The 12,646-nt window shown below is 41.9% G+C and overlaps 2 protein-coding genes across 2 annotated transcripts in view; one reads left to right on the top strand and one right to left on the bottom strand.

The window, feature by feature from the left end:
• Nucleotides 1-715: 715 nt before the first annotated feature.
• On the top strand, nucleotides 716-5,053 carry SARC_07013 (hypothetical protein; the record flags this gene model as incomplete). The annotated part of the gene is made up of 8 exons (XM_014299063.1): nucleotides 716-821; nucleotides 1,337-1,533; nucleotides 1,824-1,998; nucleotides 2,427-2,560; nucleotides 2,757-2,960; nucleotides 3,250-3,401; nucleotides 4,051-4,111; nucleotides 4,502-5,053. 8 exons carry the CDS (start codon nucleotides 716-718, stop codon nucleotides 5,051-5,053), a joined length of 1,581 nt encoding a protein of 526 aa, XP_014154538.1.
• Nucleotides 5,054-7,278: 2,225 nt separating this feature from the next.
• Nucleotides 7,279-12,646, bottom strand: part of SARC_07012 (hypothetical protein) — a 6,780-nt gene continuing 1,412 nt past the window's right edge. Inside the window, exons 2-8 of the mRNA XM_014299062.1 lie at nucleotides 11,915-12,091; nucleotides 11,095-11,194; nucleotides 10,820-10,912; nucleotides 9,957-10,072; nucleotides 9,237-9,394; nucleotides 8,824-8,906; nucleotides 7,279-8,420 (exon numbers count right to left, since the gene is read on the bottom strand). Of these exons, the coding sequence (XP_014154537.1) occupies nucleotides 8,325-8,420; nucleotides 8,824-8,906; nucleotides 9,237-9,394; nucleotides 9,957-10,072; nucleotides 10,820-10,912; nucleotides 11,095-11,194; nucleotides 11,915-12,091 (823 nt within the window). The 3' untranslated portion in view covers nucleotides 7,279-8,324. The remainder of the gene's footprint in view (nucleotides 8,421-8,823; nucleotides 8,907-9,236; nucleotides 9,395-9,956; nucleotides 10,073-10,819; nucleotides 10,913-11,094; nucleotides 11,195-11,914; nucleotides 12,092-12,646) is intronic.

Genomic DNA, 12,646 nt, shown 5'->3' with positions numbered 1-12,646 from the left:
ATGCCGGTGCAATACTGATTTGATCTCGAATCGGATAGATATATGTACCCATATGCAGGTGTGTACTGATACGATTGCTTTTCCGTTAGATGTGAATAACATTATACAGGTCCTGTGCTCACACGATTCTTCGTTAGGTAGGTTTATATACCATCCCGCGGGTGTAGTACTGAGATAAATTCACATCGCGTTATGACACACCATGTATGTGATTCAGGAACATATTCATTCACTCCGACCATACAAGCACACTTACTGACGCCTTCGATTGTGGTAGTAGTTAGATGCGAGCACGCTAAATAATACATACGATTACATCTACCAGGTTAGTACGTTTGAGACAGCTATTCGCGTACTGGGGGGTTTGCTCTCCTGTTTCGGCCTGACGCACGACTATATGTACATAGAGAAATCAGTTGATATCGCGGACCGTCTGATCAAAGCCATCAGTATCAAAAACGGCCAATTTATGTAAGTACTGAGGCCGCGGAATTGTTGCCAACTCGGTTTTTTGTTGGTTCGGATAGTGTAACGATTCAGTTTATAAACCTCTACGCAAGTGTTGTGGGTTGAGTCTCGGCTGAATCTTAGTTTGTCGATATTAAGGAATTGCTGTCACATACTTGTGCATGAATGTATTAAATCACTGCTATGTGCCTTCCAAATATCCACGCACATATACTTGAAAACGTGCATCTGCACAATCTACAGGAGTATGGGTAGATTCGTACACCTCACAACGGGAAAGGCCCATGGCAGGGCAGCCATCGCAGAGTTTGGAACACTCCAGCTCGAGTTTGAGTATCTGTCTGACATTACGGGTAGGTCGCTACACATGCATATATATATGTGTATATATATATATGTATATACAAGTATATGAGTTTGATTTTTCCTATGTTCCTGAACTTCGGATACGTGACAGTCCAATGAAACAAATCGTAGCGTTCGTACAAGGGTATGGGCTGCTAGTAGTTTAGTATGTCCTATTATCGAGGCATGTGCGTCTATGAGATATACTCCGGATTCACTACAGATCTCGTACAAGATTCGAGTATCTTATCTGTTATTACCGATGCGTGAACATTTACTTGAACGTGGGTCTCCAGATATCCGCGCGGAAATCGACCCAATATTTTCTCCATCGTTTGAATGTTTGTATAAATGTCGTTCCTTTCAAGCTATGCACTCGGGACCTATATAGAGGGCCTCCAGACATCCCCCGTCTGCGACCCTAACAGGCATTAGACATTTGTCACAACCACAGGTTATTGAATGTGTTGGCTGATATGATTCCTATCACACATTTGTCCGCATACCCGCTCGATACCCCTAGGTGATAGGACGTACCGAGATATAGTATATATCATCAGGGATACGATGAATGCCGCCAAAACCGATAATTTCTACGGTGCCAACTTCGTCGCCGGAGCTAAGAAGCCCTTCACTGGTAAGGTCACTATGGGAGGAGAGGTGGACAGCTTCTACGAGTACCTCCTCAAGGGTTGGATCTTAGGCGGACGCGTGGATGAGGTACGTCATCGTCAACCGTTGTCCGCTTTTCAGTATATAGATGTATATATATATATATATATATATATTTATACATATACTTTTTCTTGCAAGTTGTAATCCGCATGCTACATGAGCATTCGGCAGGATGATGGTCATACAAAGACGGTCCGGGGATGTTGCGGGTACTGCACAGTCATGCGATACAATTATGTACATACTCAATTTTCGTTCAATAGACATATGTGGGTTGACTTTTTAGGTCATTATTGACAACGTGTATTTATGCACACACCGCCTCCATCCGACAGGTACAAGAAAAAATGTACTACGACATGGCAGATGCATTCATGGACCACAACTGGGTCAACAAAACGTCCGTCGGCGGATTCTCTTATTTGAAAGAGAATGCGACGACCAACAATCTGGAGCATCTGGCGTGTTTCGCTGGGGGAATGTATGGGCTTGGGGCGCAGTACACCACAGGTGCGTACTCCAACCATGAGTATGGTGAAAGGCGTGTCACTCGCTTGTATGTGTAGCCTCTGGGGTTTACTTACTACTGCCCATCTACCCCGTGTGTCATAGCTCTGTCCTTTCAGGAGAGCGAGAGCATGTGTCATATTAGTGCATGCCCGGTGATAGTGCTAGCCCAGGCAATCCGTACACAATCGATGTGTCCTTCGCACAATATTTCAGGTTTTGTGTGGAAAAATTACCGATCGAAACACGTGAATCTGTTGGTGCCTGTTAAGTTTAGTTAGACTTAAGTAGACTTAACAGGCACAAACTATACACGCGGTCCTTTGCTTGTATTGTACAGGTCTTGGTTATTTGCTTCGCAGACAGCAGTACAGCATCGATCGTCCTACCTAAGTTTCGTCTGTGACACGTACATGCTTTCTTTGATGCAGGTGATCGCGTGAAGCAAAATAGCAGGTATATGGACGTAGCTGAACAGATGACACGCACATGCCACCAGGGCTACATCAATACGAAGACGGGCTTGGCGGGAGAGAAATGGACCATGGATACCAAAACGGGAAATGTATGTGCTCGTGCATGTCACATACCATGGGATTCACATAGAGAGGTGTATGCTGGGTGAAGAAGTCTAGGAAAGATCGTACATGGGAAACAGGAATATGTGCAGCAAAGTCGAATCATTCTAAGTGCGATGCCGAGGACCCCACCTTTAGATTGCGATTTTTCATTCCGTATGGTCTGCTATTTCACTTTCACAGCCACTCAAACCGAGTAAAGGTGGCCTGGAATATATCCTGAGACCCGAAACGATCGAAAGCTACGTGTACATGTATAGGTATACCAAGGACGAGAAGTATAGAGAATGGGGCCTGGAGTATATTGAAGCTTTAAACACGCATGCCAAGGTTGAATTCGGATACGATTCGGTCAAGAATGTCTGGACGGATAGAAGAGAGTTTATGGTGAGTGTTGCCAACGGCGAGAAAATATGTGCTAAGGTTTGGCGTAAATTTCTTCACACAATGTTGCAATTGGTACAGTCCAGATAGGAATTATGTTTATTCATTCATATATTTCTCGCACGTGCATTCGTTCTGTAGGGGGTGTCTATTCCAAACGCATGCCATGTACATGTACGAATACAGACACAAAAAATAGCCGTGAGAGCATCTCTTATTTGTAAGCTTCACTATATTGTTCGTCACGTGCTGACATACCCACCGCCGCTTTCTCCCGTCGTCCAATCGACAGGACAACACACCGTCCTTCTTCTTTGCGGAGACGCTGAAGTACTTGTATCTGCTGTACTCGGACGATGACACAATCGGGTTCAACGATTTTGTGTTCAATACTGAAGCACACCCGATTCCCATTAAAGGTCGACCCTCGCGAGATACTCCGAGGTATGTACAATGCGGAGGTTTGGGCACAGTTAAGTCCACATAGTCATCATTGGAATGGTGTATCGAATTGGTAGATATAGAATGTGAATATACTTTCGAAGTATCGTGAGTTAAAATAGTAGATTGATCTGGAGCGCAACAATTCCGGTCGATGCTCGGGATTGGTATTTTATTATAGTAGTGCATGAATTGCGTGTTCGTAGTTAAGCTGATGTACCCCGATATGACAACTGTAGGTAAGTTCGTATACTGTGTGACCACTGGCTCTGATGCAAAACATTACTCGCTACAGAATGCACAATAATGAATTGTCAACACATAAGTTCATACTTCATGAGCTTGAAATGCCTTCGATAAATCTTCTCACATCAACTGAAGCTCAGGACCTCTGGACACCATTTAAATTCATCTCGTTTTACCACTTTGCGTAGATCATTTGTTTCACAGTCCTCCGCTTTAACGTGTGGTTTACTTAAAAGTCCTAAAGCATTTGAACCTTTTACAGATATTTCAGTATGTTTGACCCCACGTCTTTCACTGTAATATAAAAGCACATCCAGAGTTCTTTGTTTTGTTTATCTGAGCATGCCCAGCTATGAAAGAATATCAAGTCGTGTTATTTACTATTTTGTATCCGTCATTTCTACAGATATTCAGGATTTTCCGTGACACCGCCGATTAAGTTCGGGCAGCGCGCGCATAGTCAAGAGGTAAGGAGATGGGCCTGATACGAGGTTTACATATTTGCAGAGCTAGTCCATTCGAGAGTATACCTACATATCATGTCGGTCTTCCTTCCTTGCGATTTTTCTTCCTTGCGAATGTCTATTTTTTGCTTGCGAGATATTTTTACTACCTCCATTCAATTATCGGTGAACGTTTCTATGCACACACTCCCTGCCATGGGGTCCCCCTTATATGTGGAACGGTACTTGAAAATGGTTTATGCGTGATTAATTGTGCCTTGATCGAATATACGGTGTTTACGCGTTTCTCGTGCTCGAGTCTCATCCACGTTACTAGTTTTCTTCGCAGCGGTGAGTCCGGGAATAATGACTTTTACCCTTGTTAAAATTGTAAACTCAACTCTATCCGAACAGGCGCCTGATGTAGAACAGGCTGCGAATGTGAACGTGAATCATTTTAAGCCCAAAAACAAAGTAGACCTAGTCCAAGGTGACCGTCAAGTAAAACAAGAAGATGTATTCAACGATGAGCCTATTCCTGAAGGAGTGAACGATGCGGCAAAACAAGTGAAAAGAGCTCAATTAAGGGCGCAAGCAGAAGCTGAGGCCCAGAATAATCAGGCACAACCTCCCCGGGCGGCTGTTGTTCTGAAATGGGATAAACCGGCTCAAGAAGAGGAAAAATTGGCAGATAATGACGATGAAGGAGTGGACAAGGAGGATGCCAAAGAAGGGGATTTGGCGAATGGAGATATTGCTGATGGCGAACAGGATGATAACATTGCTGTCCAGAATGCGGGCTTAAATAAGGAAGGATATGCCGACAAAAACGGTGATGAAGTAGTTGACAACGATGTCGGAGGTGTACAAAAGGACTTTGAGGCCGATGAAGACCTGACGAATGAAGACGTGTATGCATTGAATAAGGAAATAGAACAGTTGAGGAAAGATGTCAAGAAATTATAGATAAAATAGCGTCGTAGCAATCGATGCATCAATAAGGGGGTGGACTGATGGCAAGGGAAGCAAATTGTAGGGCACAGAAACACTTCGACGAGACCGATACTGCGTTGTTGCAAATGAAAGTATATTGATCGATATTGTAGTGACGTTATGTCAGACCTGTCATGAGCAAAGCAATTTCAAAATGTACGATCAGCAGCGCTGTACTTGTGTGATTATAGTCAACCTCTAGCATCTCAGGGGTGCCATAATGGATAAAATGTATAAAGTTGGTGGTAAATGGCTCGTACAAATGGATATAAGATAGTACAAAGTGTAGTTGCGGAGCAGCCAATACCGTCGATCAAAATATACGCGAGTTTGATCCACTGTTGTTACTCGTGAGGGAGTTATTCTTAGTGCTTGTGCTAGTATTGTGCTGGTAAACGATCGACTCTTATGCTCATTCTGTACCTTCTCTCTACGTTTACATACCGAATATTCGTGAAATACACATTTGGACTGTTAGTATATTTGGTATTTAGCTAGCGTTTTGCATCGGAATCGATCATACAATTGCCCTTTTTTTTATAAATTAGATATTTGCTAGTTGTCAATTTCAATACCATGTCTGTTGATCGTGGCTGCTCCTCCTGCCCAACCTTCTGTGGACAAGGAAGCAGGTATCTGCAAAATAACCCTAAAACCCTATACCCCTTCTCTCTTCGCCGTATTGCCAACGAATACACCGTTTAAGACTAGTTTGCTACCCCTTCGGATTATCTGGGCGAAACAATCATCGAGCCCACTTGTGTATTTTTGGACAATATATCTTTAGATGCTAGCAACGCAACTGATTTGCTGCATATTTCGCAGATACCTGCTTCCTTGACAAACAAATAGCCAAACAGGGAGGAAATCTGAAATCTCGTCGGTCCACCTATGGACTCGTCTGGAGTCCCGAACCAGGACCCCCCCCCACCAAAAACAAAGTAATACACAACATTTACAAAATTCTTTGGGGAAAGTATTTAAAATCTCATCAAATAAATAGTACCTATCAAATATTTATCAAATATTTATGCTCGTTTACGACTCACGAGCCACAAACAATACGGGCATACGGCAGCCGGCTGTGTGGTATTTATCATTTTTTATATAGCTTTTGCTTTCAAAGTCTCAGACTCTCGCGTGTTCACTGTTCAGCCAACATTAATGACCAGTTGATCACGTGTTGTGACTCTTGTGAAGTGTGAAGTGTGAACGGCTGAACCGTGAACGTCTTGTTTCCAGTGATCGAAGTCACAGACACAAGATGAGCGGATTCACAGTTTATCGGTGACCTGAGACAAGATTTCTGCCAAATGGTGAAGTGGTGGCTAAACATCTGAATACTCGCGTCTCCGGTCTCACTAGTCTCACTCCACTTGTAAATAGTAAATACTATTAATATTAGTCAGTAGATTGTTTTTTATTTTAATTTATTAAAAAACTGTAAAACAAACCAAAACGGCTTTTTTGTTGTTGTTGTTTGTGGTTTAAAAAAAAACAACAAAATAAAAAACTCAAAAATGGTTTGTAAATATCTTGGGGGTTTTTTTAGAAAAATATATATTTTAATAAATAGAAAAAAGGAGATAAAAAAATAGAAGGCTGTGTTGACTTCTTGTGTATAGTCAAACCTCATTATATGACCTGTTTAAAGTGACCGACTCTTTATACGACCAATTTTTATATGGGCCAACCCCCATATATGCAGGTCTTTTTGGGTCGGTCCTGACAGCCTGCCCTTGGGGGGGTCAATCTAACAAATAAAGACAAGGGAATTATCGTGCGCGCAATCAAGAAAGTGGGATACAGCTTTGACAAGTCCTGGAAAGAGAACTATCGTGAGGATTTAGTCAAAGAAGCCGTGCTATTAAAATATAGGAGCATTTTTCAGTGATATGTATTGCGCCTGGAATAGCTCCTGGTCTGTTTATAGGTCAGACTGACCCAGATTTGACCCACCTCTTTATATGACCAATTTTTGACCAAAAACGGACACTGGTCATTTAAAGAGGTTTGACTGTATTTACAACAAAAAAAGGTTTGAATACATATATATATGTATATAAATAGATATATAAAAGAAATATTGCAGATTGACCTCATGGCTCTCATATTTTTGCATCTGCAAACGCTATCTAACGCATCTTTATACATCGCCCCCCCCAAAAGGCTACATATGTATTTACTATAATATAGATGCAATTTAAACCGTGTGATGCATAGTTTATCACAGTATGACAATTGTGAGATCAAATGTGGTGTTTTAAAAGTATGCATGTAATACTTGTGTGTAAACGATTATCTTGGATGCAGAGTCTTTGAAATTTCCGGAGCTTCAGCAACGGTCCCACTGATTCTCTAAGGACCATAAGAAAGGACTAGTGCTGCCGAATACAGGGGTACATATATTTTAGTAAGATGCGCAGATTTACGACATGATTGTATCCTGTAATGTATCGCTAGCCTTTACTTAAAACTCATCCTAGTGTGGCTATTATTTTCTGCGTCGTCCACGATGATTCAATCTCAAAAAGATAACTGTCGATTTTCAACAGCACTAGTTGTTCACCGTAAATCATGCTGGTGCGAATCGATTCTTTCCTGTGACATGGAGCTTCTCGGATCATCAACGAACGTCGTTGAAGAAGTGGAACAACCGAGTAAGACACTCGCAGACAGCTCCAGTTGATAGCCCTTTCTGGCATGTGCACCGGTGTGGCGTCGAAATACTTATAATAGGTGACGACGCACGCAGCGTGGTAAGGTTTTACCAGGCTAATCTAAGTAGAGGAAGGGTACACGTGTCTATTCATTCTGACTCACTGACTGCCTGGTGAAGTATGGGCACAACCTGACATTTCAACCAACACATATTTGTCTCCAAGGTTCTTACGATGTGCGCGTCTGGTACGCGTCTGGCTCAATAGATGCTGTGCTTATGCTTGTCTCCATGGCACCTTTCCATTAATTTGGGTACCGAGAGGCGGTCTCCAGCACCAGAAAGTAGTAGTTTAACTCTACGTGCAGCCATAAGCCATTTGATAATGCAATCGCAGCGAGATATCGCCGGACTATTAACTATTCGGGACAGTCTATGTGCGCACGCACGAGTGTCTAATTCTGGTTCATACGGGGTCTGCCCTAAATGTCGAAGGTCGAGTCACAATAGCCATCAATATACTTATTTACGAGTCGAGCCAAAGAGCCTCAAGTCAGATAGTCGGGCCTGTCCCTCGTTTCAACCTCACTTCCAGCGGGCGATGAAAGCGATTATCAAAACGACGGCGAGGAGAATCAGAAATACATATAGCAGACAGCACATCTTCCCTCGAGCCTTTTTCTATGGAGTGCGGGAAAAAAGCACACACATAATGAGTAAGCGAGTTGGAGAGTGTGCGATTCTTGGTGGAAACACGAGCGTAGTGAATGGGAAATATCTATAGTATATTAGACTACTGCGAAAGAATTATACTATGTAGAAGAGTGCAATGCGGAAGAATATTATGCAGAGATGTAGTACATATCTGCAAAGCGGATATGACGGAGGTGGATACTGCTAAGTTCGCTTACATTGATTGGACTAGGGAGACTTAGAAGTCAATTAAAATATTTTAGCAAATCAATCGAACAGCGCTGTTAAAATCGCAACTAGTAGCTCAAACACTAGTAAATAACAAATAACAAATAAATATGAATACGCTTACGGTATCCCTGAGACACATAAAATGTTCATTAAAACGTACCTGATAATCTTCAGCATGCCTTACTTCTTGAGCACCCGCATTTACTGAATCGGCCACAGAAACTACGTTGTGTTCGATATCATCTACAAGGAGACGGTACATAGATGTCAGGAGAAAAGAAATTCGAAAAGGTAAATGGAGTCGATGCGCAATTATTAGTGTACTGTCCCGCAAAAAGGAACTAACTTTCAACAACCCCAAATTCTATTCAATTCAAATGACCTACAATGTCGGAAACCAAAATCTTCGCTCTAATTATCTGTCATGTACAGACCTTTTGATACAGTGCACAAATCATAGCAAAGAACCGACAATTCCAAAATGCACAGGTTCAGCACTCGTATCTACGGACTTGAACATTCTGCGACACCAATAACACACACTTATACAGGTGACATTAAGTTCAGACGTACCCAGCATTTGACCCTGCTCCAATACAATCGCACCCAAATCCCTGAATATCTCATTGACTTCCAGCACGGACGTCTCTATTGATCTGATGCCCTCCTCGCGTTCCGTGATAAGAGCTTCATTGTATTCTATGCTATTATCCAGTGTTATATTCTGTGCACTGTGAGGTAGCAGCAGATACATATCAGTCCTTGGTAATCAGGTCTTTCAGTGTGTGAGCAGTATGCAATTGAAACTACTACAAATTTTTAGTTTTATGCAGATGAGTCAACGCACTAAATTGTTGACGAATGGGATTCGAGTATATTGAACACTATATATGCACCGGGTTTGGGGTTTGGGGTGCTAAAATGTCCGGATACGGGCAGGAGGCTAGACTCGTACCAGAAGTGAAAGGAGTAATCGGGAACGATAGATATCATAATGCATACATATGCCAAGTATCGCTATATAGGGGTAAGCTACGCTACATCTCACTGGTTTGTTGCAGCAATACCAATATATAGCAATGATACTGGAAAAATATGTGGATGTGTGTACGGACGTATGCAAGTATGTGGGTATCTACTTGCGCGTGCCTTTACTTCTAGCTCAAACGAATGCCGATATATATATTAAAATGACGATGTGGATAGCACAGCACCATGAGATGATATTTCACAGCTCGACATGTTCAAGGTTTTTCATGGCTCACTGATATATTTTCATGATGACGGACTTACAACATTTGCTGGTTGCCCAGCAATGCCGTATTCTCGTTTGCCCCAGTCTTCGCCCTTTGCTCCTCCTCATGCATGTGTGACAATTCTTCCTTGGCCTGGCTCACGTTTTCTTTCTCCTATAATGTTAAGATACAAATGCCGTTAGCACATAACACTCATCGACTATTGCGCTAGCGCCTTTACAATGTCCACGCACTACCAAGTATACGATGCAAATGTGAGGTCTACGTTTGCATGAACGATTTAACAAAATGCGTTTGTCCAGCAAAATGAGTGCTATTGACCAAAATCATAGTAGGATTATAAATATAGCGGCCGAATGGTTAAACATAAGCTGCTCGCAGTTGTATACCAACACCGCTGTGCAATATATAGACAGTGAGATGAACAGAAATACACTCCAACCGATGCACATCCTATTGATACATGAAAGCACCACACTTGTGGTTGTAATCGATCTGTCATCGATGTAAAATACGAGCTCTACCGGATAATAGAGATACAATATTATAGTCCCTTATGCGGTTGAAGAGGCATGCTCAGAAGGATTTCAGGACGGTACTTAACCGCGTATGTATATGTACTATACTTGCAATCAATAAAGCGGATCTTCTATGTCGAATGAGTCAGGGGCGTATACTAACACCACTTTCATACGAATTGACACCAACATGACCCCGTAACACCACAAGCATACGATGGCGATACATATCATCTCGCACAGCCTAACATGGCGATACATATCATCTCGCACAGCCTAACAAACAGCTATACGATTGATGTACTAATGAGCCAACAGAACTGTAGCAATGAGTGCTACTCAAAGTTATACCGACCATATGAACCTAACAAACAGCACGTACCTTCTTCATGCTCTCCTTTTGCAGCACCTCAAAGTCGTGCAGGAGCGTGGCAAATTGTTGCGACAGTTTCTTGAGCTGCATCTTATTCCGTTGCTGTGCAAGTGGTGACGAAAAATATTGGGACGATTAACAAGGAAAGGCGAGAAACCCCGAATCCGGATTTTGTTTTGTAGGGTCAATGTATAATAATATACTATCCAAAAGGTGTACATTATTATATGGACTACCAATTGATTATAGGAACTCGATTAGTTTGTACCCATATATGTACCTACTTTTTCTTGGTCTGTACCCTCCCACGACTGCGAAGTGAGTTGCTTAATACCATCGGTGGTGTTTCTGGCGATTTCTCTAGTTTCTTCTCTCAATTTCTTCCTGCGGAAACAATTATTTGTATACATGTACACATTGAGCATTTGAAAGCACATGTGACTATCATATGAATATACATACACACACACACATATATATATCTTCTTCCTTTCTTAACCAGTATATATATATATATATATATGATATTCCTATATATACTCAAGTGTGCATCTTCATGTGCACATGATACATGCGCGTATTTGAGTCAATCAACATCAGTGATATGCGTCTGTTAAATACAGATATAATATGTATGTCGTGACTTCCAACATGCCCCCCTAATAGCAGGTTGACCACATGCCGGTACAAGAACTTTGGTGTGAAACAACATTTACATTGCCTAAAGATAATACCTAAAAATAGCGATTGCAAAACAGACATGACACGCATTGAAAATAATAAACAGCATAGACCGAAATACAATCGTGCCTGTATATAATCCTCAGATGAGAACATTCGGGCGGTGGCTGATAGATGCAAATATCGTATACGCGAGGATGTTATATATCGCATGATGCACTTCTAACCGAATAGGCACGCGTACATACCTAATTTGAGAATATGTGCCATCCTACAAAATAATCTTCACACCTTGCAAGCACATTTCACACGCTGAATATACACTTATGCATATACACACACTTAGTCCTGTATGCGATCAAGTCTTTGTATGTATTGACTACCACGCGTGGTTGTGCACAAACACATACGGCTCTAACATACAATTCTTCGCGCATGCGATGGGTATCTCTAGAACCCCCCAAGAGCGCATTCAGTTTCCTAATCCGGTCCACATTGGTGGAGATACGGAACACGTTCTGCGACACGTTCCGTGCAATGCTTCTGTAAGAAGCCTGAGATCGAGCTCCGGCTTGGGAAGAGGCCTGCGATACATATTGGCTGTTGCGAGAAGTATTTATACCGAGGAACGATAAAAGTACACACGCGTTGATAGAGCATAAGTTAGGAGTCTTCATGGTCGCTAGAAGGTAATGTTCTGGGCTAAGGCTAAGTAGAAGACAAGGACATCACCATCAGAGATAGGCGGAAAGAAAAGGCATGTACTGGTAGTTCAAAACCAAGCCCAAAAATAGGAGGTAGTGGGGGTATGCATTCATATACCAATGGCTTGCCTCGCATGCAAAAGGTGGAAAACACGCGAACTACGATAGGCTGCGACCACTAATAACAGAGATATACATACACGCACATACACAAAAGCCACACACACTAGAAACAGAGGTATGTACAGAGACCGACACACAAATACACATGCACAGAACCAACTATTGAAGAGCATATATATATACATATGAATATACAAACATACATACAAGCATACCTACCTACACTTATACACACACACACACTATACATATATATATATATATACATATATATACCTACCTACACATATACACACACACACTATACACACATATATATATATTAATT

This window comes from Sphaeroforma arctica, assembly GCF_001186125.1.
Source record: "Sphaeroforma arctica JP610 unplaced genomic scaffold supercont1.530, whole genome shotgun sequence".
Lineage (NCBI taxonomy): Eukaryota > Ichthyosporea > Ichthyophonida > Sphaeroforma > Sphaeroforma arctica.
This window is presented reverse-complemented; position numbering and strand designations above follow the sequence as displayed.